This window comes from Giraffa tippelskirchi, chromosome 6, assembly GCF_054371585.1.
Source record: "Giraffa tippelskirchi isolate mGirTip1 chromosome 6, T2T-mGirTip1v1.2.pri, whole genome shotgun sequence".
Classification (NCBI taxonomy): Eukaryota; Metazoa; Chordata; class Mammalia; order Artiodactyla; family Giraffidae; genus Giraffa; species Giraffa tippelskirchi.
In genome coordinates, this window is record NC_137280.1 from 61,657,821 (window position 1) to 61,685,047 (window position 27,227).

Consider the following 27,227-nt stretch of genomic DNA (forward strand, 5'->3'; position numbering starts at 1 on the left):
AGAGGCGGGCGGGCGAGGTCAAGATGGTGGCTCCGCGGGCGGGGGAGGCGGTGGAGGGAGGAGGAGCCAGACCGTAGCCGGCCGGAAACACCGACACCCGCAGGCCTCCCGGGAGCCGCCGCCGCTGCCTCAACCGCCGCCTCCGCCGCCTGCTCCAGCTCGAGAGACGCGAGCGGGCGGCGGGGCGGGCCGTGAGAGAGACACGAGAGGAGGGAGGGCGGGGGCGGAGTCGCCTGCCTTCGCCTCCGCCCCCGGCCGCCGTCCCGGGCCCTGCCCCGCGCGGCCCTGCCCAGCCCGCCCAGCCCTGGTGTGGCAGCGGCTCATGGCGGCGGTGGGGCCCCCGCAGCAGCAGGTGCGGATGGCCCATCAGCAGGTCTGGGCGGCGCTCGAAGTGGCGCTCCGGGTGCCCTGCCTCTACATCATCGACGCCATTTTCAACTCCTACTACGATTCCAGTCAAAGCCGGTTCTGCATCGGACTCCAGATCTTCCTCCGGCTCCTTGGTGAGGGGAACCGGGTAGGATGCGTCCGGGGTCGGCTCAGCGGGCCGAGAAGTGCAGGAGGGGGAGGGCGGCCGTGCGCAGGTGGATGGGGGGTGGGAGCGTGTGTGTGTCAACTAGTTTCGTCCCCCCCCCCCGAGTGGGGGGGGCGGGCGGCGTCTTTGTGGGTCGGGCGGGAGGAGGAGATGATACTTGTTTCGGAGTTGACAGAAGAGCGGTCCTCCAGGCGAGTCAGCCTCCTGTTGGCTTTTGCCTGAGTGAGAGTGGGGAGGAAGCAGCGATGTGCGAGCATGTGGCCCTGTGCCTGCGGCTCTCTTGGGGAATGAGTCCTGTCTCACCGCGTCCTATGCGACAGCCTTGGGAAAACAGCACCTCTGCTTACGTTTTGCCATCTCGCCGTGTGTGACCTTGGGCTCTTCGTGCCAAGGCCTGGGCCTCAGTTTACCCCTTTCCAAAATGCGCAGTATTCGTGTGTTGTCGTCTGAATGACCCACACGAAAGAGAATGTCAATCCAACCTTGAGACTTGCCAAAGACCTTCATGAAGAAGGCGATACTTAATAATGAGTCCTAAAATTTTCCGTGAATAGAGAAGAAGGTATTGAGAACGGTTATAAAAAGGTGGCTAGAAACTGATGAGATTTATGAAAATCAATATCTTCGTTGTATAAGAGTGGAGTGTGAAAAGCATCTTGTACTTCATTCCACATTTTCTCTTGCATTGCCGGAGTCAGAAGCATTTATGTTTAAGTTTTTAAGTAATTGAAACGTGGCAGATGTTGTTGATGAGGTGATTAGAGTGTCATGTTTTAGTGAGGTAGTGCTTTTGAAGTGTTGCTGAGCAGACGGTGAGATCCTTACTAAGCCTGAGTTAGAAACCATCTGTTGCTACTTTATTCTTACTTTTAAAAAATGATAATATTGAGTTTTCTTTTCAGCGATAAATAACAACACTTGACATTTTTTGATACTTTACTTTTGCAGTGCATTTTCACTGGTATTATCTAACCTGACTTTAAAAAATCCCTCAAAGGAGGTTGGGTGATGTTATGAATAGTTCCATTTTACAGATGAGGAAAGTGAAAGTCCTAGAGGTTGATACACAGCAAGATCCTAGTCTTAACGTTGTCTTAAGACATCAGGTGTGCCTCATTTTCTTCCTCAGTACAGCTGTAATCCAGATAGAGAATGATATAGTAATGATCATAACGCTGGGTCTTAAAACTAACATGTGAATGTGATGTTACTTAGCGCAAGACTTCTCAGTAATGTCCTCCCACTTACCACTGCAAAAATGTGACGCCCTCCTCATTTGTAGCAAAAATGGAGCTGCGTGATTTCCAGTACATAGAAATAGCGAATCATTATATTGTTCATCTGAAACTGTTATCTACCACAATGTAAAAAGAGAATTAGCAACCCTAATGTTTTGTACTTAACATATTTTGTTTAATCCTGATAGTTGGGGGGGATAAACATGAAATTAGTTAAATAATGTTACAGTGAAATTAATAAGAACAGGGACCTGTTGGGAAAACATTTTATTCCTGTCATTTAGAAGTTCCTCATCATAATAAGGCAGTTATTTGTCTCATTATATAAGTAGAAAGGTGGTCCCAGCTGAACCTGATGACTGCCAACCCCCCTCTCCCCCCTTCCCACCCCCACACACCTTTCCACCTTAATTGCATACATGGTAACATACATGCCTGTGGTCAGTACCTGGGGTGGGAAGGCTGAGAAATGGAGAACATTGATCATTTCTATTCCTGAACCCCACAGAAGAGAAGGTTTGCTAAAGAGTAGAAACTAACAGATTCCTAGAGAACTTCATGAAATTTGAAATTACCTAGTTCTATTTTGGGCAATAACTAACATATGTAACATGGACTTGAGGGTGGGAAGAGGGGCTTTCCCTACTTCTGTTTTGAGAGGAGGCAGGAGGCCAAGGTGGAGGAGCCAAAAAAAAAACCCCCAAAACTGGGTTTGAAAGGATTCACAAAGTCATTCTGGCAGCAGTGTAGCCAATGCCTTGAATGTTCTGGCCTGTATACTACAGAGCCTCTGAGAGCCCCCTGGAGACCAGGTACTTGAATGCAGGGCGCTCAAGGTTGAGCTTCAGGCTAGGGGAACTTTAAACGAGTGTTTTCTTTGATTAACTCTTTTGTAGTTCAAGAACATTGAACTGGTATTTTCTTTGTACCATATCCATGCTTCTTATTTTTGTAGCAAATCATGGAAGTTAGTATTTGACAGGTTAAATAAGAATGTGACTTCTGTCAAGTTACTTACCTGCTTTGTGCCTCTTTTCTTTACATTTTTGAAGATGAACCATAATACTGTATCTCTCTTATAGAGTGTTAAGGGCAATAAGTAACGCTATAAGCTCTTATAACAGTACTTGGAATCTAGTAAGGAACATTTAATTGTTAGCTACTAGTAAACATGGTATTAATAGCTTTTAAACAAAATTTTTATACTTCAGTTAAGACCATACTACTGTGTTATAGATATTTTAGTTTTTGGAAGTCATCAGCAAAATGTTGGTGCTGTTTATTTGAAAATTTTGATCTCAGAATGTTCTCTGGGTCAGAGTTTATGAAAAATACAAAGTATTTTCCAAGTCTATCTCTTGACTGCTCCTCACATTGTGTGTGTTAGTCGCTCAGTCATGTCCAACTCTTTGCAACCCCATGGACTGTAGCCCGCCAGACTCCTCTGTCCATGGAATGCTCCAGGCAAGAATACTGGATTGGGTTGCCATTCCTTCTCCAGGGGATCTTCCTGACTCAGGGATTGAATCGAGGTCTCCTGCATTGTAGGCAGATTCTTTACTGTCTGAGCCTCAAAGGAAGCTCCTCACATTAAGACAATGTAATTATACTAATTTATCATATTTGTAAGAATAATAAAATTATTAAAAACTGGTTTTGGTGGTAAAAAATTTCACCCTGAATAAAAATAAATGTCCTAAATATTTGAGGACCATTCATTGAAGGACAAGAGAGCCTGGTAGGTTGCAAAGAGTCACGACTTAGCAACTGAACAACAAAACAATGAAGCATCTTGTTTGTTATTCAAAGTGACAGGTTTGTGTGTAAAAGATACCCAAAGATGGTTGAAATCAGTTGTTCTCCCTGGTTAGTTTTTTAATAATTGTAGACCTCTGTATTACTGAATATAAATCTCAAAATTTGTCAATTTTTCTTTAAAATGGAATTGTCAAGATGGAAATCTATTCTGCATCCAGTTTTATTTATAGTGTCTAAAGAATTTACTCTCCTACAAGAAACTATTACTACTGTACTTTTATTTGGTATCAAACTAACATGAGAATTCTGGAGGTCAGAATATAAAGCATCTCATTTTGGAAATCCAAATTAGATCATATCATAATATATATAATTTTTAAGAATATTAAGCTATTCTTAGGAGGTGTTAAATGCTAAATGAAATGTAACCCAGTGCAGCATAATGCTGAATTAGCAAATCTAAATCCAAGGCAGAAAATGCAAGCATAGGAGTTTGTTTTAATAGTATTACTCATATAATGACAATTCACTGACGTGGAAAGGCCTTTCTAAACATAAGGGAAAATTCAGAAATTACAAGGGAAGTTTTGATAAGTTTGAGTACATGAAAGTGAAATACTTCTTGATGACAAAATTCTTTTTTATAAAATTTTTTTTTTTAAATGACACACTAAGGGGGAAATATTTGTGTCATATTTAGTTGAAGTACTAATAAGAGTTTTACTCTGCCAATAAGAAAAATATTTACTCCCGGGGGAAAATAGGTCCCAGGATAAGCATATCAGAGTAGATGAAATGCATGAGGTCAATAAGCAAAACAAAAATTACTCAGCCTCATTTATAATTAAAGAAATGCAGTTAAAATTTTACTTACAAGGTTGGTGAAGAATTCAAAGTTTGAATAAAAACTAGTTTGGCAAAGGTATGGGAAAATAGATGATGTCAAACCGTTTTGGTAAGCTGTTATTTCTATGTTAAGCCACTTTGCACTGTCAACTGAAATTAAAATTCATTATACCTTTTGACTCACAATTCTAGTTCTGAATATTTGGCCTGAAGATACAGTTTTACAGAAAATGTGGGCAAGAATATTCCTTGAAGCATTGTTGGTAATGACAAAACAAAAATTGTTAATCTAAATCTCTGTTGAAAGAGATTCTATTCATTGTATATGTGTACTAGTTACAGCCATGCAGTGAAGTTGTTGAAAAAAGTGACTTCCTTTTGGTGCTGTAGAAGGAACTTAGAAAACCTGTGACTGTAAAAACAAAGTGAAGCAATTGTAATTATTGACTGCATTGGGATAGCCTAGGGTGTCTGAGCAGATACCACTGACATTTTGGAGGGATAATTCTTTGGTGGTGGGGGTGCCTGGATTGTGGCCAAATGATTGGTGCAAAATCTGATCCTGGTTGAGAACCACTGAGATGGACAAATAGACCAATAAATAGCATAGAGTTGAAAGCCCAGAAACAGACCACCTATGTATGTGGAGAAACTTGATGTGTTTCAGAGGTAGAATTGAAATACATTTGAGGTAAATGTGGACTATTCAATATGTGGTCATTTAGTTACTTATATGGAAAAAATTGTATTGAACCCTACCTCACATCAGCATATAAATAGTTCAAAGTGGGTTAGTATCCTAATGTGAAAAGCAGAACTTTAAAAAGAAGAAAATGTAGAACTTTTTTTTTAATCTTAGAGTAAGGGAAAAGTTCTTTAAAAATATATAAAAGCAAATGTATGAAATAATAAATTCAATGATATTAAAATTAAAAACCTCAGTTAATCAAAGGGAGCATCAGAAAGAGAAAAGAGCCCCACATCTGGAGATGTTTGCATTACAGATAGCTACAAAGAGTCTGTAGTCAGAATATTTTTTAAATGACTATATTCAGCAAGGAAAAACAGCTCCATAAATAAATGAGCAAAAGATAAACTGGCATTTCACAGAGTTAGAAACTTGAATGGTCAATAAGTAAGAAGATGCCCTCTTTTGAGTATTCAGAAATGCAGTTTTTTGAAAAGGTTAAAAAAGACTCCGTTATTATAATGGGATCTCCTTTGGGTAAAAGGCAAAAAGAAGTATTTATCCATGAGTGTGTTTATTTATGCAAAATGTGGTTAATTCTTCATTTAATACCTATAGGGTTGGACTTTTAAAAAAATCATGCTCATATGTTTTTAATAAAAACATACTTGTTAAAAATTTAAAAGCAATTTATCTTATTAATAAAAGACTTAGAGTATCATTTTTTTTAAAGTTTGATAGAAAAAAATTTTTATGCTCTAGTTTGTCAGGTACATCTACAGATTAACATTTCAAGATGTTTTATTTGTTCTACATTTCATTGCATAGGTTTCCCTTGGGAGTAGTAAGGCAGTTCTAACATTTATTACTGTCCCATCTTTCTTCTGTCAGGTGTCAAAATGTTTTTCCACAGCTTTCTTTAGGTTATATATTAAAGGTATTTAAGGTACCTGGGGAGTTGTATTATTATTTCCTTCCAGCTTTTAGTCCCAAACTTTCAGAAAGGTTAAGGGTGTGAATGGACTTTACACACAAGAGTTAAACATTTTGTTGTATAACGTACATGGTGGTTTATTTTTTTTGTTTGGGTTTTTTTTTTCTGTCTGCTTGTTTTGTTTGCTCACTTTTGAAAAGGCCCTGAACTCTTTCATGAATTGAGTTCATATATATCATCAGAGCGCCTGAATTGACTCGGATTCCTGCCTTTTTTTCTGCCTTAGCACTTTAGTAAAACTCTAATCACTGGAGAACCAGATCCCTAAATTGTGATGCTATAGTTCTATTTGCCACCGTCCCAAGGTGATTTTTCCTTGTAAAGCAGCATTTATATATAGCCTTGATTACTTATTGCAGTTCACTCTTAAATCCTAATGAGGAAACTCCTGTCTAGGAGCTAAATTTTCTTAGGCCTACAGGTTAAATATCAAGAGTTGAGTGTCTGGAGTTGTGAAAATGAAACGAAACTTCCGTGTTACAACATTTCGTGAAGGCCTGAGAGGAAAGAGTACTTCAGAGACTTGGAAAGTTGACTTACTTTTTTCCTATGAAAATGAGAGCTGATTCTGTATTCCATACACAGGAACATGAGCAGAAAGGAAAAATTTAAGAACCTCATATGCATACAAACCTTGGGTAGGAATTAAAATCATTTAATATTATTCTCAAAATGTTTGTGGTATGCATGTGCTCAGTTGTATCTGACTATTTGCGACCCCATGGACTGTGGACTGCAGTCCACCAGGCTCCTCTGTGGAGTTTTCCAGGCCAGAATCCTGGAGCCGGTTGCCATTTCCTCCTCCAGGGGAGCTTCCAAATCAAACCAGTGTCTCTTGTGTCTCCTGCACTGGCAGGTGGATTCTTTACCACTGATCCACCAGGAAATGTTGGTCATTATTAAATCTTAGGGAGTGATTTTAATCAGGAATGAGTAGTATAAAGATTGTTACTTACGAGGAGATACCTAGTCTTTGAAGTTGTAGTCTCACTGCATTATTTGCCTGTCATATATTCTCTTTTTTTCTTTTGGTACATTTGCACAAAGCAAAATGGCACTTTTTATCCAAAAGTATTTCTAAAAACCCAAATCATACACACAGACTAGTGTGTAAAAATAAACTTTAGTGATGGAGATAAAGCTATTAAAGTCTGGTTATAAGTTACAGCAAAGTTCATGAATATTGACAGGTAAAGCATTAATTTACCACTTTGTGAATAGCAGGTTAAAAATAATTTACAGTTCCTACTTAACTCGCTCCCTTTTAAAAAGTGGTATAAAGTAGAACTGAAGTTATCTTGATTTAGTTTTGACTTATTTTAGATTAAGTTTTGTCTCAGGAAAAAATTACTGACTTTTGTTTTTCTATGTAGAGGAAGTATGATTACATATGGCATATGGCGGCTGAATAAATTCCATTTCTTGTTACCTTCCATGGAAGGGGGTTTCTAATCCTGTTCAAAAAAAAAAGCCCATTTTCTATTGAAAGGGCAATTCCCAGCTGTCAGCTCTTTGGGAGATTATTAGTGGCCCACTTGCTCAGCAAATCGGGTAGTTCTTGCATGGAGGTTGATGTATTTATCTTCCAGGTGATTCTTTCCTTTTATTCTGTTTTTCACGAGTGACCTGACAGATTGGCACAAAATAAAATTTGTGGGCAGTCATCATTTGAAGGAACTTGGCTCTTGCTTCTAACTGCAGTGGATTGTGAAATGCCTCCATTGTAATGTGCATTATTTTTCTTAGTTACATACTGAAGTCACATGGGAAGATGGACGTTTAATTTGGAGTTTGTCACTTTCTGTACTCCAGAGTTTGATTTCTCAGCTTTGTCTTGTCATAGTTTTTCATTTCCAAGTGGGCTGTGTTTCATGGTTGCCTTTAAAAATATAATTCAGAATTCAACAGAAATGTTTACTTCCCTAGTGAATACTAATTGGACTTTATTTTCTACAAAATATTTTGGGATCCATAGCTGTAAATGTTCAGATGCTTGCTTGCTATCAAGGACACATATAATAGGGTCAGGTTATTATAAACTGGGGCTTCCCTGGTAGCTCAGCTGGTAAAGAATCCACCTGCAACGTGGGAGATCTGGGTTCTGTTGCTGGGTTGGGAAGATCCCCTGGAGAAGGGCATGGCAACCTACTCCAGTATCCTTGCCTGGAGAATCTTCCTGGACAAGGGAGCCTGGCGGGCTACAGTCCATGGGGTCACAAAGAGTTGGACACGACTGAGTGACTAAGCACACACACACAGTTATAAACTACAATATCAGGTAATGTCTGAGTGTCTGTAGGATGGGTAGGATTTGGACAGTCAGGGACTTGGGAAGTTGATGGGGCCATCCTGCCAGGCAAAGAGAAGAATGCAAATACAACTTTTGTTACGGCAGAGAAGAAGGGGTGTGTTTAAGAAAGAAATCTGGAGTGTTGGTTCCTGTGTTGAGAGGAATATTATTGATACTTGAAAGCAAATTGGATCCTTGAATGTTAGAACAAGACCTGTAGATTTTAGTCAGTAATTTCAGAGCTGCTGCAGTATTTTGAGCACAGACATGAAGAAAGGCAATTTGGTGGCTTATAGATGGATTTGAATGAAAGCGTTTTTGAGACAGACTAATAGTTGAGTGTCACTGAGGAAAGGAGAGGTATAGGTATTAGTAGAATTTGTCACTAATTGTCCGAGTTTGAGGATGGGGGTCTAGAGGTACAGTTAAAAGAAGAAGAATGGTATCTGACTGAAATTGGAAATTGAAAGGAAGAGCTGTTTGAGGTGAGTTTAGGTTTAGGTTTTAGAAATTCAGAGTATTGCAGTTGCAGTGCAGAAGTAGAAATAGGTGAATATTTGGATGTGGTTTCCATAGTTGAAACCTTGGATAATAATGTTTATTGTAATCTCACTTAAAAATTTGTCAGAGCACTAAGAAAGATGGTGCTGGGTGCATGAGAGACCGTATATTGGTGCTTACAGAGTGGGGGAGGGGGGAAACTTACGAAAATACCTTCTGGTTTTCTGAATACTACTTTAGTTTGAAGAATAATCAGAAGGATGACTGTTTGAAGAAAGGGCTTCCCAGGTGGCGCTAGTGGTGAAAAAAAAAAAAAACCACCTGCCAATGCAGGGATATGTAAAGAGATGCGGGTTTGATCCCTGGATCAGGAAGATCCGCTGGAGGAGGGCAGAGCAACCTACTCCAGTATTCCTGCCTGGAGAATCCCGTGGACAGAGGAGCCTGGCGGGCTACTACAGTCTGTGGGGTCACAAAGAGTTGGACACGACTGAAGCAACTTGGTACACACACACATTTGAAGAAAAATTCAAACATAAGGAGAGAGGAAACTTGGAGGACATGTTTGGTATCTGTAGGAATTTGGACCCAAGGGAGAATTCTCAGATTTAAGCAACAGAACAAATAAGAGCCAGCAGGAGCTCACAGTTTGAGTAAAAGGAGGAAATGGGGTAACTATATATGTAAAACTTAAACTTGACGTCCTAAAGAACACTTTAAGAGAAATCTCAGATTTAATAGGAACAAATGTTGTCCATTTTGCTTATTTTTAGTGTTTTTGTAATGAAATTATCTTAACTATTTAAGGTTTTCTTCCATTTTTTTTTTTACATTATGAAAATATGGTAACACATTTACAGGAGACTTGGAAAATACAAAACCAGGTTATATATAGTTCAATTATATATTACAATTAATTTTTAAGTAGCTAAATTAAGATTTTTAGTTGGAGTTTCAATATCAAACTCTCAAAAATTAATAGAATCAGTATACAGAGAAGTAGGATATAATAGACCTGAAAAGCACTGTGAACAGTTCAACATAATTCATATTTATACAGTTTTCACATGACAGTAGGATACAAATTCTATTAAGTTCCCATAGACTGTAAACTAGGAGACACTGGAACATATCCAGGGGCATAAAACAAGGTGCAAAAATTTCATGGTCCAAAGATATTGAGATCATAGAGTCTGTTCTCTTATCACTGTGGAATTATGTTAGAAATCACTATCAGGGATATTTGAAAATAACCCACATATTTTCAAGTGCAATGTGACATTTACCAGGAGAGACCGTCCACCTACCCATTGAAAGCCTCAATAGAGTTAAGCTGAAAAAAACACAGAGGGTAATTTCAAAGAAGAAAGCATTTAACTGCTTTGGTATCAAGATGAGATATTAATATTAAAGATACTTTAAACAAAATTCCATGTATTTGGAAATTAAATGTCCACTTTTAAATGACAGGTGTATCTAAGAAAACTATTTTTGAATAATTTTGAAATTATAATACATTCTTTCAAGTTTAAAGCTTGTTAAACTGTGTATATCACAACAATCTCATCTTGGAAATAGTTTAGTAATTTGGTTTCTGGAGAATTACTTTGGAAATTAGAAAATAAGAGGTAAGATTTTAAGGATATGTTTGATCTGTCACGTTGAACTCTGATTTTACAAAACACTTATTGGCCTTTAAGCCTAAATTGTCTTGAGGCATAACGTTTATCAGTTTGAAAATGTTCATACTTATTAAAGGAAGAATATCATAACTTTTAGTGGAAAAACATTCTTTAACAAGGTTTCATTCAAATGACCTTTTTCTCTTTTTTTTAGGTGTATTTGTATCCAGTATTGTTCTGATCTTGTCACAGCGATCACTTTTCAAGTTTTACATGTACAGCTCAGCCTTTCTATTAGCTGCGACTTCAGTGTTGGTAAATTATTATGCTGCTTTGCACATTGACTTCTATGGTGCCTACAACACATCAGCTTTTGGAATTGAGCTGCTTCCTCGAAAAGGGCCCTCGCTGTGGATGGCACTCATTGTTCTACAGCTAACGTTTGGAATTGGATACATCACACTACTCCAAATTCATTCCATCTATTCACAGTTAATTATTTTGGATCTCTTGGTTCCTGTAATAGGCTTAATCACAGAACTACCGTTACACATCCGAGAGACTTTAGTTTTTACTTCTTCTTTGATTCTCACATTAAATACAGTGCTTGTCTTGGCAGTGAAACTTAAGTGGTTTTATTATTCCACAAGATACGTTTATCTTTTAGTGAGGCACATGTATCGAATTTATGGATTACAGTTATTAATGGAGGACACGTGGAAGAGGATTCGTTTCCCAGATGTCCTTCGAGTCTTCTGGCTAACAAGAATTACAGCTCAGGCTACAGTATTAATATACATTTTAAGAATGGCCAATGAAACTGATTCCTTCTTTCTCTCTTGGGATGATTTCTGGGACCTCATTTGCAATCTTATAATTAGTGGATGTGACTCTACACTTACTGTACTGGGCATGAGTGCTGTAATTTCCTCAATAGCCCATTATTTGGGTCTTGGAATATTGGCCTTCATTGGATCAACTGAAGAAGACGACAGGCGACTTGGCTTTGTAGCACCTGTTTTATTTTTCATTTTGGCTCTTCAGACTGGTTTAAGTGGGTTAAGACCAGAAGAGAGACTTATTCGCTTAAGCAGAAACATGTGCCTTTTATTAACAGCAGTCCTGCATTTCATCCATGGAATGACAGACCCCGTATTAATGTCGCTCAGTGCCTCTCATGTGTCATCTTTTCGTAGACATTTTCCTGTGCTCTTTGTTTCTGCTTGCCTGTTTATTCTTCCTGTTATACTCAGTTATGTTCTTTGGCATCACTATGCACTAAATACATGGTTATTTGCAGTTACAGCCTTTTGTGTGGAACTCTGCTTAAAAGTAATAGTTTCTCTCACTGTTTATACGTTATTCATGATTGATGGCTACTATAATGTCCTCTGGGAAAAGCTTGATGATTATGTCTACTATGTTCGTTCAACAGGCAATATTATTGAATTTATATTTGGAGTAGTAATGTTTGGAAATGGGGCTTATACTATGATGTTTGAGTCAGGAAGTAAAATCCGGGCTTGTATGATGTGCTTACATGCCTATTTTAACATCTACTTACAAGCAAAAAATGGCTGGAAGACATTCATGAATCGTAGAACTGCTGTTAAAAAAATTAATTCACTTCCTGAAATAAAGGGGAGCCGCCTACAAGAAATAGATGATGTATGTGCAATCTGCTACCATGAGTTTACAACATCTGCTCGTATCACACCATGTAATCATTATTTCCACGCACTTTGCCTTCGGAAATGGCTGTACATTCAAGATACTTGTCCAATGTGCCATCAAAAAGTGTACATTGAAGATGATATCAAGGATAACACAAATACATCTAACAACAATGGATTTATTGCACCCAATGAAAATCCAGAGGAAGCTGTAAGAGAAGCTGCTGCCGAATCTGACAGGGAATTGAATGAAGATGACAGTACAGATTGTGATGATGATGCTCAACGAGAAAGAAATGGAGTGATTCAGCACACAGGAACAGCAGCTGAAGAACTGATTAATGACGATACTGATTAAAATAGCATTTACTGATCATTGAGGTATTTGTTTAAAATTCAGTTCATCCAAAATGGAGTAATCTGCTTCACTTCAGTGTGTAACCAAGCACAAAAACAGTATCAATGTTGAATCTGTGAATGGTTTTCCGTTTACTGTGATGTGCTACTGTAAATATACCTCTTTAATTACTTCTGGTCTCTTTGGTGACCTATTTAAATTTGTGTACATTATTGTACATAGAATAAAATGTTTTCACATTTTTATGACAAATTTGAACAAATAACTTTTTAATAGATGTAATAATATGGTGCGTCAACTGTGCCAAAGATTCCTCAATGAAAGTCTGTGATGTATCCAACTCTGGACCCTAGTTTTTCTTTAAAATGGGTGCGAGAGAATAAAAATGCAAATCAGGGGAAACTATGTTAAATCAAGGAAATAAAACAACTTGGACCAGAGGATAAATTCTATATGTATGTAGAGTATTTTGCAATTAAGGGGAAAACAGGCTGTCAGAAGTGACTGAGACTTTTTTTGACATTTGAGATTAGCATTGTAGTTGAGCTGGGTTTGAAAGTAATGATTCAGATCAGAGACTAAGAGAGTTGAGAAGTAGGCTTGTTTATATCAACTACACTTTGGTATAAACCAGGATGTGCTAATGTTTTAATTTTGATGTAAAAATCAGTATATTTATTAGCCATTCTGTGTTTGCAGCATTGTCATAACACTGTCCTTTTGAACTTTTAAGAGATTACAAAATGAAATACTTTGGGGGGTTTTCACTATTTTAAACCAAAACATTAAGTGATTTTAAAAAATTCTGATCTGTCTTCATGAGTGGTATGCAGTGATATGATACCTCTTTAGACAACTTCCAGAGAATTCCTTTATTGCAACTTTAGTTTTTTCATGAAATTTTATATACATGGTGGGAAAACAGGAGACACATATCAATTACATGTCAGGAAAAAATATTTTAATAGTGTTGTTATACAGTGTATTGGCTAGTTCCAGTGGATCTTCATCTCTTACTGCTGACATTATCTCCAGTATTTGACTAAAACAAAACAAAAATAGATGGTTAAACTTCTAAGTACATATTCTGTTTTAAAGATATTTATCTTTTTCCACATAAAAGAAAAGATACTGTTTTAGCATCTTTAGCATAAAAAGCCTAACAATATGTATTAAAATTTTCAGCAGTGTTAACAGAAAAGTTTAACTGCCAAGATATTTAAAACAAAGCAGTTAGAGATAAATTTCTGGGACAATCTTGCATGTAACTAGAGCCAGGAACCAGGTTCAAGTAAATTATAAAGCCAGCCCATATTATGTGTCCCACAATTGTGGATTAAACTGGGGGTCATTCCACAATTGTGGATTAAACTGGGGTTCATTACACATTAGTGGGTCATGATGAACTTTTAAAAAATTAAAAGTATATTTGCATTTAGTAAGGGAAAATAGTGTTCCATTTTTGTTTGGGTTATATTTATATATGCAAATATGTACCAAGTCACACTGTGGTATTGTGGGGATAGCAGTCAGAGTTTGAAAGCCATTGCTTAGAGAACTAGTTGTAAAGGGCAGCAAGAAATTACAGAGGAAGTTAAAACACGTTACTTGGAAGTGTATGCTTATGGGGTGGGGGGTGGGGAGAGAGGCGCTTTCTCTTCTGTAGGTTTTGCCCTGCAACAGAAAGGTGCCAGTCTTTTCATTTTCTTTGCCTAGAATGATGGTAATTAACCAGTAGTGTTTTCTAGCAATATTGCATGTAGACAGAATATTTCTTATGCATGAATTAGAAAATTCAAAGGTGAATTAAACATTTAAATACTCTTTGTCTTAAGCTTTGTGTTTCCCTTTACGGGTTTTTAAAATATGAACACCTAGAGGAATCAGAGACAGAGATTAGAGATTAACTGGACCTTTTAAGTTCTAGAATAGTAACAAATGCTTTGTTTAATATGTATGAAATGAACTGTCTTATGAAATTTTTATCTGACAAAGTATGCTAAAAGCAAATCTATTAACATTTAAAGTGACACTAAAGACCCAGTTTTCTTAGCAAATTACTGAGTTTTCTTCTATTAACTACTTGGAATTGGAAATTAATACATAATATTGAGAAATCAGTATGATTCCCGCCACCAGTCTTCTTCACACGGATTGATTGATACCAGTTCAATAGCTTTCCTGCTTAAAATCCTTTGGGTCCTGATAAAATCTAAACCACAGATGGTGGCACACTGGCCGCACTCTCTGGCCTATCCTCCCTATCACTTACTGAGCATCCTACTTTCTGCCACACTGCGGTCGTTGTTCCCAGCTCTTCCCCAGCCTGCCTTCGCTCAAGGTGTGTGTTTGTCTCGGTCTGGCCTAACTCCCAGTCCAGCTTAGGAAACAGTTGAAATGTCACTTGAGTTAAGCGCTCTGTTTGCCCTCAGGGCAGGCAGCTGCTCTGTCCTGTGTATGTTCCTACCCCTCTAACAGCACTGCTGTCTTGGATTATACTTACTATCCGCTTGTTTGCTCCAGGATTTTTGTCAGACTTGTTTAATGCCTTACCCAAAGTGCCTGGCACAGTGTACCTACTTATCTGGTGGGGTAAGGGTGGGAACAGTCTTGATTCTTTCGTGTGGCCTCAGTAACCTGTATCTCCCCTGATACTTGACAAGAGCTCCAGAATGTATTTCATGGAATTTACAATCTAAAGGGGGGGGGGGAATCTCTATTCAAATAATTAAAACGTAAAACTGTTAACAAATGCTAATTAGTATTTAGCATTAGACTAGAGGCATGTTTGTTTCTGAAATGTAGTTGAAAATTTTTCAGTTTGCAAATGTTGATTTTCCCAAGGAAATAAAATTCTATCAAGTTCTCCCTTTTCACTTGGAAAAAGGAAATCCCTTCTATGATTTGTCCTTTGTTCAGAGGCTTAAAGGACAGTGTTATTTCTTAGGTTTATTCAAGCTGTGAAATCATTTGGGTCTCCTGCTAAGATTGTGCTGTTATAACCATCAGCAGGAAACCTGCAAGGTAACAGAACTTAAGCCAGGTAAGGTAATTCTATCTATGCGCAACTTGAAGAGCTTTCCCCCTGCCTACAAAATGGCAAATGACCAGAATCACTTCAAGTTCTTACTGCTATAATAAAACCACTTTGGGTTGAGAGAGTATGAAAAAAAAAAGGAGCTGATACAAATTCCTCCAAATCACTGCATTAAAATGATCTTTGATAACTTCATTTGGACTTCACCCAACTTTAATTCTGTCCCTTGAATTCATTTTGTAAACGGTATTAGTGATTGACTTTAATATTCTGAAGGCCATGAAAACAAGATACTTACATTATATGGCAGGGTTCATTTCTGTCTTTCAAACAGTGCCCGTTTTCCCACTTCTTTTTGGTAGGAAATGAAGTTTTTATATATTTTGATCCAGCATGTGTACTTTTGACTCCACACCAAGGTGCATCTAAAGGTAAGCAAAGAAAGATTCTCAAAGAGATGTACCTTTTTATTTTTTTTTTAGTGAATATTATCAAACTGTTGTATAACCTCGAAAAAATATAAGCCATGATTCAGCTTAAATGGTAAAAGGCAACAGAAAACAGCTTTAAGAAAAGTATAAGATAAAATCTTGAACTGTACAAATTTTTAAAACTTTTATTCCTCTTTTCCAATAACAATATTGCTGATGTATGATATGCTTTTAAAAAATGATCTAAAGCTAAAACAAAATACAGTAGTAACATGAAAACATATAAGTTAAAACTTTTTTGCCTCTACTGAATGTAAAACAGTGGCTTTTTGTTTTTTGGCTGCACAGTGTGGCATGCAGGATCTTAGTTCCCTGACCAGGGATCAAACCCACACCCCCTGCATTGGAAGCATGGGATCTTAACCACTGGACTGCCAGGGAAGTCCCCAACCGTGCTTTGAATACTGGGATTATTTATTTACCTAATTGTCTAATAAAGAATTAAAATAGTTGACACATTTTACAACCATGTAGTTTTAATAATTTTCAAGACTTCCCTAAGGAAATATACCTGATTTCTTCAGAATGGCTCAGTCTTGACTTTATTTAGAGCCTCAAGTTCGGGCTGTAGACAGAATTTTTAGCTCTAAACTTTATTCTGAGCGGCAACAGATTAATTTCTAAAATTCTTAAGCCCAATTTGATTTAAATGTTTACATTACTTTAAAAGTATTATACAATTAAGCCATTGTATTAAAAAAAATTCTGAATAGTTTTTGAACCCATTCTTGTTTAATAAAACCTCCTCCTTAGTTACTACATATTCTCACACTGCATTTCTAAGTGCTTAGGCAAGCTTCTAAATTGAAAAAATCGCTTGCATGAATATTTTTCCATTACAACTCCCCAAAGACTTCTTACAAGTATAATTGTTGAGGTTTGAGCATGCTTTTAAAAATATTTGTTACTAGTTTTCTCTAACTCTTGGGGGTATGGTTTAATATGAAAATTAAGTTCTAAAAGCAAACTTACCAGTCTCAATCATTAATTTTTCACTAGGTATTGACTTTAGAACTTCCAAATTAGCCTCAGTTTTCAGTGAGCTTTAAAAAGAAAAGTTATTCATATATAAAAGTGTATTTAATGAATAACAACTTTTTCACACTATAAACTTGTCTAAAACAGATTACAAACTAACCCAAAATCCTGAAGGAAAACTTTGGTTAGCTACAATGGAAGTATACTTTAGAAAAGTGTTTGCACATCCTGTCCTTATAGAATCCAGATTAAGATCTGTTCCAAGCATATCCTGAATTCAGGGGACGAAATTTTTTGTTTACCAGTTGATCAATAATTTTCTGTAACAGTCTTATGTTAAACAATGTTTTGCACTGCACCCCCCACTCCTCACCCTCCCAAATCTGGAAACTTGTAGGATCTTCCATTACTCTTGACATTCTGAAACTTGATAATGTGTCTGGGCATGAAACTTTTTCATCGATTTAGGCAGTTGGAACCTTCTGATTGAGATTTTCCCATGCCTAATTCGGGGAAAACATTATGGAAAAACAGGACGTTTCCTCTTTCTCTCTCTTCCCTCTAGAGCTTTCATTAGTCAAGTTTAGGACTCCTGAATTGGTCTCCTAGGCCCTGCTTCTTTCATACCTTTTTCTGGGGGATTCATTTTCAGACTCTCAGACAGACTGGATTATTGGTCCCAGTTCTCTCTCCTTTGACAAGAATTATGTATCTGCACCTTTGCCATGATTTCTTAGTAGGAAGAAGAAACCTGAATCTGGCCATGGCCTCAAGACTTGGTTTGACCAGAGGGATGATAATGGCCAGAGGCTTGGAATGCACTTTTGTGACTTACAGTGGCACTCAGATCTTCTGAGATTAGCATGCACTAAGTAGCTGTTTTCCAGTATTCTTGCCTGGAAAATCCCATGGACGGAGGAGCCTGGTGGGCTACAGTCCATGGGTCGCTAGGAGTCGGACATGACTGAGCGACTTCACTGTCACTTGTCCCTTTCGTGCACTGGAGAAGGAAATGGCGGCCCACTCCAGTACTCTTGCCTGGAGAATCCCAGGGACGGCGGAGCCTGGTGGGCTGCCGTCTGTGGGGTCGCACAGTCAGACACGACTGAAGCGACTTAGCAGTAGCAAGTAGCTGTTACCTGGGTGCCTAGGCACCCGGAATGAAAACAAGGTGAAGATCTGAACCCAACCATGTACCCTGTGGCAGAGAGCTCACAGTATCAATTAAACCCCACCTGACTCAGACCCATGAGTGTTAAAGTTTAACGTAATAAGCCAATGAGTTTTGGGATGGTTTGCTATATAATGTGGTGATGACTAATACTGTCTTTATGTTGCACTTTTTATTTCAAGACCTGTTATAACTATTTATGGAGTTTCAAATAGATACACAACTAGAATATATAGAACTCTCCGCCTGTATTTATTATCTAGCCCCATCAATTATCAACTCCTGATTGATCCTGTGCATCCACTTACCCTTACTCTCCTATATAAGTCCTGTAAGTCCAAATGTTGTATGAATTCAACATTTTAACACATCTCTAAGGATTTCTTAAACACAATACTATTATGTCTAAGAAAAATCCAACTCTTTATCATATCTAGTATTCAAATTGTCATACCTACTCCTTTTGTTTGACCTAGGGTTCAAATGAGGGACAAATATTACAATTGGTCATCAGTGTTCTAAATTTCTTAACCTATTAAGTTCTTCTGTATCTCTTTTTTCCCCATAAAATATGTTGAAGAAAACCAGTTGTTTGCCCTGATCATCTCCCCATCTTGATTTCATCTGTGTGTTGTCATTTAACAGGATCCTGGGTCCTCTGCATTTCTTCAAGGAGCTCTAAAGTGCAATCCAGAATCTTGGTCGGATTCAAGTTGAATTTTATTTTTTGCAAGATTTTCATAGGCGGTAGTATGTATGACCTTCTGGCCAGAAGCACATAATATCTAGTTGTCTTTTAAGTCAGATGTGGATGCCCAATGCCTAGACTGATTAGTTCATAAGGAGTTGCAAAATGATGATACTATAATTCCATCAGCCTGTCATTTATTAGCTAGAATACCTGTATAAAGAGAAAATTCCTGTCTACTATTAGGTACTCAGTGGTAGAGGTAAATAAAAAAATCTATTAAGTGTGTCGATTCCCTAGCTTTCTCCAGTGGTGCTATTATTTTTAACACATTAATTTTTAATCTTTTTTAAAAATTAAAAAGTTTTAAAGTTTTCTTTTAATCTTTAAGAAGCTCTTTTATATTTTTCCTGTAGCATTCTATTCATATTTTATAGATGCAACATCTAAAATCTTTATAGAATCTCTTTTAAAGTGCCTCTCCCTAAATAGTTTCCTCTAATGTTAATTTTTCTGTTTATCTGGGTCTTTTTCTTTCTGCTGGTTCACCTCATTTATCTGATGGTCCCCTGGTTATGTTTAAGGATGCCTAGGTTGCCCATGTTGGGTTTCCTCTGCTCTTGTGTAAATAGGACTGTTTTACTGCCAGCTCTCTGAATGGAGATTCTTCCTGGAAGCTCCTTATGGGACAGGCCAGAACTGGGCATGTTGACCCACAATTTCATTTAAGAGTGCTGCTGCTGCTGTTGTGTTTGACTCTCTGCTACCCCATGGACTTTAGCCTGCCAGGCTCCTCTGTCCATGGGATTTTTCTGGCAAGAATACTGGAGTGGGTTGCCACTCCCTTCTCCAGGGCATCTTCCTGACCCAGGGATCAAACCCTTATCTCCTGCTTGGCAGCAGGATTCTTTACTACTGAGCCACCTGTAATGTACTGTAAAATTAATTAAATCATTAAAATATGAAAGAAGCAGCTAGGACATTTACTTAAGTCTTACTGCTACTGCTAAGCCGCTTCAGTCGTGTCCAACTCTGTGCGACCCCACAGACGGCAGCCCACCAGGCTCCCCCGTCCCTGGGATTCTCCAGGCAAGAATACTGGAGTGGTTTGCCATTTTCTTCTCCATTGCATGGAAGTGAAAAGTGAAAGTGAAGTCGCTCAGTCGTGTCCGACTCTTAGCGACCCCATGGACTGCAGCCCACCAGGCTCCTCCGTCCATGGGATTTTCCAGGCAAGAGTACTGGAGTGGGGTGCCATTGCCTTCTCCCAACTTAAGTCTTAATTCTAGAGCAAATAATTTCATGTTTCTATTCTCAAAAATGGAATTTAGTAAAAAAGAAAAATAATAATAATAAAAATAATGAAATAAAACACTGAAGAGGGGAAGGAAGTCTTACTATTTCGCAATTTATTTACTGAGCTACACTGATATCCTGAGAAAAGACACTGGTAAAAACTCGCCAAATTAAAAAACTCATTGGAAGAAATTGAGCCCAGGGACCCAGCATGCTAGTGGACTGCATTGGGTGCCTGAGGTTTAAGTGTGTATAAAAGCAGGAAGGTCACCAAGTGAGGAAGAGTATCAAGTTGTCACACTGAGTGTGACACTGACTTTACACCTGTATCCTAACTTCTCTGCGCCTGTTTCTTGGCTTAAAGAGACAGAAGACGACTGTCATAGTGCGACCTTTCCCTCATATATAGACATCACGTGTATATGCAATGCTGGGAACACATACATGTTTTAAAGGGATAAAATGATCCGGAAATAAACCGCATTGCTAGAGAAAGCTAGCTGCTGACCTCAACAGAAAATTGTTTTCCATCACTGGAACACAGGGTAGCGGTTTATAATTTTCAAGCTTTAATTTGTAATAGTAACATGCTATTTAATTTCTTACATTTATTACTAAAATGCACAGACCAAGATCAATGCAACACACATACACAAATTTTAATTTAAATATCAGCAATTCACTATAAAACAATTTAAGGAATCTGCTTAATATAGAAGTTAAAAGAAAATAAAAGCACTTAAGGACCTACCAACCATTAAACCCTATATAGAGACCCACGTCCATCAAAGCAGCTGCTGCTTCCTTGGTACCATCAAATGAATGCACCTAAGGACATGAAGGCACAATTTTATTATAATACTTTTTCTTTAAAATTCTAAATAACTTTAATAAGGCTTTCTAAATAAAAATATAAATGCAATATGGATATTTGGAACATGGGATTTCAAAGGTGGCCTAGAGTTTTTATTTTCAAATCAAATTGCACAATTATAACCTGTCGTGGTCTCTAATGTAATGAGGAGAGGAGGAGATGGTTGCCTAGAATTTCTGTCTGTGGCTGTGCTGAGGTCTCTGTACATCTAGGAAGGGGACTGGAGGAGGGAGCCACATTCTAGGCAGGGCATAAGGAAAAGTGGACATGTACACAACTATTTAAAATTTCAGATGTTCAATTTTTCTGTTAGAGGATACTTTTTTTCCTAAAAGAGAATTAAGAGACAAACTTTAAGATCTATAAAGAGATTATAAGAACATCATTAAATTGTCAATTGTTACATAGTATATATCAGCTCAGCAAGCAAAAAGGATTAAGATGGTCTTTTTCTCCTTCAAAGATAAAGGGGTTAAAGCAAAAATTTTCACACTTTTAATATATTTGTTATTTGTGTAATCAAAACAATAAGTGAAATGACTCCTTTAAACAAGTGATGTCATGTTAATACAGCATCTAGAGTCTGAACACATTGGATAATGTGTTTCTCAAAAATAAAACAACACAGCTGTTCAAAAGGGTTGCTTCCAGCCCTCAGCATTTCCAGCTGACTAGAGAGAAACAAAGCCTCTGATAGCATCAAGATAATCTGAAATACAACCCTCATAAACCACTTTAGAAAATTAGTTATTCTTTATTTGGCAATTTTTTTAATAAAGGTCAAACAGGTTGGATCTGTTGTTGCTGTTCATTTTTTTAAACTACAGCTGACCCTTGAACAACACAGGCCTGAACTGAGAAGGTCCAATTACATCTGGTTTTTTTTCAACAGTCAATACTACAGTAATACATGGTTTAATCTGCAGATGCAGAACCATGTGGGCAACACACATACGTAGGGCTGACTGTAAGTTATACATGGACATCCGATGCACACAGGGTCAGTGCCCTAACCACCACACTGTTCAAAGGTCAACTGTATTATTGTTGCTGTTTAGTCACTAGTCGTGTCTGACTCTTTTACGATCCCACGGACTGTAGTCCACCAGGCTCTTCTATCCATGGGATTTCCCAGGAAAGAATACCAGAGTGGGTTGCCATTTCCTTCTCCAGGGGATCTTCCCGACCCAGGATCAAACCCATGTCTTCTACATTGCAGGCAGATTCTTTACCACTGTGCCACCTGGGTAGCCAACTATACTATAAAATCATCCAAATAAATTATTTACAAATAAAATGGGCTGCGAGGTAGAGCCTAAAGGTTGTAAGTGCCACTAATATTCTTAAGGGCATTAATGAAAGCCTCTCTCAATTCCCAAGGACAGCTTCTAAAGGACAAATTATAGCACCAGTAAAGTACAGATGATGATGGCATTTGTATAAAGTACAGGAGATGGCAACAGTGAACAACGACATTTTAGGAATCAGTGAACTAATGACCATTATATCTACTACTGTGGGCAAGAATCCCTTAGAAGAAATGGACTAGCCCTCATAATCAACAAGAGTCTGAAATGCTGTACTTGGGTGCATTCTCAAAAATGACAGAAAGATCTCTGTTTCCAAGGCAAACCATTCAATACCACAGTAATTCAAGTCTATGCCCCAACCACTAATGCTGAAGAAGCTGAAGTTGAATGGTTCCATGAAGACCCACAAGACCTTCTAGAATTAATACCAAAAAAAGATGTCCTTTTCATTATAGGGGACTAGAATGCAAAAGTTCAAGCAAGAGATACCTGGAGTAACCAGCAAGTTTGGCCTTGGAGTACAAAATGAAGCAGGGCAAAGGCTAGTAGAGTTTTGCCAAGAGAATGCATGGGTCATAGCAAACACCCTCTTCCAACAACACAAGAAAAGACTCTACACATGGACATCACCAGTTGGTCAACACCAAAATCAGAATGATTTAATTCTTTGCAGCCAAAGATGGAGAAGCTCTATACAGTCAGCAAAAACAAGACCGGGAGCTGACTGTGGCTCAGATCATAAACTCCTTATTGCCAAATTCACACTTAAACTGAAGAAAGTAGGGAAAACCACTAGACCATTCAGGTATGACCTAAATCAAATCCCTTACAATTATACAGTGGAAGTGACAAATAGATTCAAGGGATTTGATCTGATAGAGTGCCTGAAGAACTATGGATGGAGGTTCGTGACACTGTACAGGAGACAGTGATCAAGACCATCCCCAAGAAAAAGGAATGCAAAAAGGGAAAATGGAAGTCTTACAAATAGCTGAGGAGGCCTTAGAAATAGCTAAGAAAAGAAGCGAAGCAAAAGGCAAATGAGAAAAGGAAAGATATACCCATCTGAATGCAGAGTTCCAAATAATAGCAAAGAGGGATGATAAAGCCTTCCTATGTGATCAATGCAAAGAAATAGAGGAAAACAATAGAATGGCAAAGACTAGAGATCTCTCCAAGAAAATCAGAGACACCAAGGGAATACTTTATGCAAAGATGGGCACAATAAAGGACAAAAAACAGTATGGACCTAACAGAAGCAGAAGATATTAAGAGGTGGCGGCAAGAATACACAGAAGAACTATACAAAAAAGATGTTAATGAACCAGATAACCACGATGGTGTGATCGCTCACCTAGAGCCACACATCCTGGAGTGCAAAGTCAAGTGGGCCTTAGGAAGCATCACTATGAACAAAGCTAGTGGAGGTGATGGAATTGTAGCTGAGATATTTCAAATCCTAAAAGTTGATGCTGTGAAAGTGCTGCAATCAGTATGCCAGCAAATTTGGAAAAAGCGGTGGCCACAGGACTGGAAATAGTCAGTTTTCATTCCAATCCCGAAGAAAGGCAATGCCAAAGAATGTTCAAACTACTGCACGATTGCACTCATCTCACACGCTAGCAAAGTAATGCTCAAGATTCTCCAAGCCAGGCTTCAGCAGGACATGAACCAAGAATTTCCAGGTGTTCAAGCTGGATTGAGAAAAGGCAAAGGAAGCAGAGATCAAATTGCCAATATCCACTGAATCACAGAAAAAGCAAGCGTTCCAGAAAACATCTACTTCTGCTTTATTGACTATGCCAAAGCCTTTGACTGTGTGGATCACAACAGACCGTGAAAAATTCTTAAAGAGATGGGAATACCAGACCACCTTACCTGCCTCATGAGAAATCTGTATGCAGGTCAAGAAGCAACAGTTAGAACTGGACATAGAACAACAGACTGGTTCCAAATTGGGAAAGGAGTACATCAAGGCTGTATATTGTCACCCTGCTTATTTAACTTATATGCAGAGTATATCATGAGAAATGCTGGGCTGGATGTAGCACAACTGGAATCAAGATTGCCAAGAGAAATATCAATAACCTCAGATATACAGATGACACCACCCTTATGGCAGAAACTAAAAAAACTAAAGAGCCTCTTGATGAAAGTGAAAGCGGAGAATGAAAAAGCTGTTTTAAAACTCAACATTCAAAAAACTAAGATCACACGATCTGGTCCCATCACTTCACAGCAAATAGATGGGGAAACAATGGAAAAAGTGACAGACTTTATTTTTTTGGGCTCCAAAATCACTGCAGATGGTGACCGCAGCCATGAAATTAAAAGACACTTGCTGCTTGGAGGAAAAGCTATGACAAACCTAGACAGCATATTAAAAAACAGAGACATTAACTTGCCAACAAAGGTCCTTCTAGTCAAAGCTATGGTTTTTCCAGTAGTCATGTATGGATGTGAGTCATATATGTTGACCTATAAAGAAAGCTGAGTGCCAAAGAATTGATGCTTTTGAACTGTGGTGTTGGAGAAGACTCTTGAGAATCCCTTGGACTGCAAAGAGATCAAACCAGTCAATCCTAAAGAAAATCAGTCCTGAGTATTCATTGGAAGGACTGATGTTGAAGCTGAAACTCCAATACTTTGGCCACCTGATGCGAAGAACTGACTCATTGGAAAAGACCCTGATGCTGGGAAACACTGAAGGCAGGAGAAGGGGATGACAGAGGATAAGACGGCTGGATGGCATCACCAACTCAATGGACATAAATCTGAGCAAGCTCTGGGAGTTGGTGATGGACACGGAAGCCTGGCATGCTGCAGTCCATGGGGTCGCAAAGAGTTGGGACACGACTGAGCGACTGAACTGACTGACTGAAAGGACAGATGAAAATGTGAGGATGATAACACCACAGCAGTGCAGAAAACATGCCTATCACTGGTAGTATCAACTAGGAAGCAGAGGCTAAAATCCTGAGAAAATATACACAAAACTATCAAAGCAATGCAATGTGGGCATACAGTATGTGCTCCTTGCCAGCTCCACATCCTTGGTTGGCACAGTATAACTATGGGATTTCATAAACCTGGATAACAGCTTTGCTAGAGATCAGTGAGTCTCCCCTAAAATTACATGTGAAAATTGTACACGTGAGCATTTTTCTGAGGCAATTTTCAAAGGAGTCTATGAGCCAAAAAAAATTAAAAATCACTGGTATGGATATCCGAGCTAAGTGTTAGATAATATTTATGGAACTGAATGACCACAGCTCACAGAAGCAAACTACAGAAATGAGAATGTGTCTAATCAGAGTGACAATAACAAACAAATTCAGCTGCAAGAAATTAATGTAAACCTGAAAACAGTGCTGAAATATTTTAAAATATTATTAAATTTATAGTTTGCTCAAAATTTAAATAGAAAAACAATGAAGAATAGCTGAGGGAAGAAGCAGAGAAAAAGATCATGCAGACTATTACAATGTGTAGAACTAAATTCACAGGATTTTCTTGTGAACAAAATTCTGTACTCATTCTTGTACTCTGAACAAAGTAAATGCAACTAAAACAGTGTGGTTTATTATACCTTATCTGGTCCATAGATTCAACAGTAAATGTATATGCCCTCAATTAATGTAAGAGAGAGCAGAACCTTAGTAACTTTATTGCTGACATCTAAATTACTTTATAGTGGCCAGCCTTAATAACCAAGGCACTTTTGTGCATCATTTATTAAAAACAATTTCTATACTTACCACTCCACCTATGCACCGATCTCTATTTCTTCTCATTATGTCTGTGAATTTAAAACAGAAACACCTTTTACCAAATAGCTTGATTTCTGCAAATTCTTATATGAGATATTAGCTTTAGCTCACCCAAAAATTCAGCATGTGAGTTCCGACAATGAAGAAACATGGGTAATTTTGTTTGTTCTGACAGTTCAAACTGTTTTTCAAAATACCTGCATAATGCAAAAAAAAATTTTTTTTTCACTAAGAATTTTATTTTAGCAAGAGAAAGATAATTGTCAAATGATTTTTAAGTTCAAAGACTTTTATTATCTAGAAATTATAGAACAGAAATAGTGAATTCAGGCATTTAAACTACACCAGATCTAGCCAAAGGCTTTCATAAAGACTTCCTAAAGGGTTACTTGATTTTCTGGGATTACAAAATTATTTTCAGAAACGTCTGTTAGTTTTTCCATTATAACTATCAGGTAATTAGGTAGTTCTTTACCATCTCATTGCTGGAAGTAAAGAGCTATAAGGTTTAAGTTTACAGTGATGAGGACTGTTTCCCCAAATAATTACTTTTAGCTAGCTTTCTGACTAAATCCCAACAAATGAAGTGGACACTCTCCTAATACCCATGGATCCCTTTCCCAAAGCATGTGTTGGTGGCAGAAGAGACATGGCCAGCCCCTTGTCCCCAAAGCTGGCTGACCACCTCCAGTGGGAATCAACTTCAAGGGAGAAGCCAGGCTTTATACTCAGTGTTTTTCATATGCTGTTAAACAAGAAGTTACTGCCACTGAGCAAAAAGAAGGATTCCCTTAAAAAACTAAACGCAAAGGATTTATTAAACAAATGAGCACAAAAAACGAAATACTCTTTTTCAGAAAAATGAAAACTACATGATAAAGTGGCAGTCCTGAACATCTTAGAGTATTTTATGAAAAGGTTTTTCAAGTGCCTCATACCATTATCTCATCTAATCCTCAAAATTAGGATAGGAAAGAGCTGATGTCAGAGAGGGTATAAGACCTTGTCTAAGATCACGACACACAAGAGGCTTTCAAGAAGCCTCTTCCTGTTCCCAGCATATAATGACAATATCACAGGACATGACAGAGTGGAAGTTCATGTTTCCT

General features: G+C 38.1%; 2 protein-coding genes and 1 pseudogene across 15 annotated transcripts in view; 1 reads left to right on the top strand and 2 right to left on the bottom strand.

Moving 5' to 3' along the window:
• On the top strand, window positions 1-19,167 carry RNF139 (ring finger protein 139). 2 transcript variants are annotated; one of them, XM_081498977.1, is made up of 4 exons: window positions 1-503; window positions 10,687-10,787; window positions 15,903-15,971; window positions 18,826-19,167. In XM_081498977.1, exons 1-3 carry the CDS (start codon window positions 323-325, stop codon window positions 15,945-15,947), a joined length of 327 nt encoding a protein of 108 aa, XP_081355103.1. In that variant the 5' UTR covers window positions 1-322; the 3' UTR covers window positions 15,948-15,971; window positions 18,826-19,167. The 2 variants fall into 2 exon arrangements, with proteins under 2 accessions (XP_081355103.1, XP_081355102.1); XM_081498976.1 differs by lacking the exons at window positions 15,903-15,971; window positions 18,826-19,167 and having other exon boundaries at window positions 10,687-12,950.
• Window positions 13,361-27,227, bottom strand: part of TATDN1 (TatD DNase domain containing 1) — a 31,373-nt gene continuing 17,506 nt past the window's right edge. For 8 of the 9 annotated variants that reach the window (XM_081498985.1, XM_081498979.1, XM_081498980.1 and 5 more), the window contains 6 exons: window positions 26,230-26,315; window positions 26,107-26,147; window positions 20,916-20,992; window positions 17,004-17,074; window positions 15,839-15,965; window positions 13,361-13,545 (listed from right to left, as the gene is read on the bottom strand). In XM_081498985.1, the coding sequence (XP_081355111.1) occupies window positions 13,443-13,545; window positions 15,839-15,965; window positions 17,004-17,074; window positions 20,916-20,992; window positions 26,107-26,147; window positions 26,230-26,315 (505 nt within the window). In that variant the 3' untranslated portion in view covers window positions 13,361-13,442. The remainder of the gene's footprint in view (window positions 13,546-15,838; window positions 15,966-17,003; window positions 17,075-20,915; window positions 20,993-26,106; window positions 26,148-26,229; window positions 26,316-27,227) is intronic. The other variant, XR_014056321.1, reaches the window with a different exon arrangement.
• Window positions 13,361-27,227, bottom strand: part of LOC145509707 (mitochondrial import inner membrane translocase subunit Tim8 A pseudogene) — a 25,510-nt pseudogene continuing 11,643 nt past the window's right edge. For 2 of the 4 annotated variants that reach the window (XR_014056324.1, XR_014056325.1), the window contains 6 exons: window positions 26,230-26,315; window positions 26,107-26,147; window positions 20,920-20,992; window positions 17,004-17,074; window positions 15,839-15,965; window positions 13,361-13,545 (listed from right to left, as the gene is read on the bottom strand). The product of XR_014056324.1 is annotated as a mitochondrial import inner membrane translocase subunit Tim8 A pseudogene, transcript variant X3 (transcript). Of the gene's footprint in view, window positions 13,546-15,838; window positions 15,966-17,003; window positions 17,075-20,915; window positions 20,993-26,106; window positions 26,148-26,229; window positions 26,316-27,227 lie in introns of all 4 variants that reach the window. The other 2 variants (XR_014056323.1, XR_014056322.1) reach the window with 1 other exon arrangement.

Bases quoted from the DNA above. Each gene is read 5' to 3' on its own strand.
- RNF139 (XM_081498976.1), top strand. From the start codon at position 323: ATGGCGGCGGTGGGGCCCCCGCAGCAGCAGGTGCGGATGGCCCATCAG. The intron at 504-10,686 runs GTGAGGGGAACC...TCTTTTTTTTAG, and splicing joins GATCTTCCTCCGGCTCCTTG to GTGTATTTGTATCCAGTATT.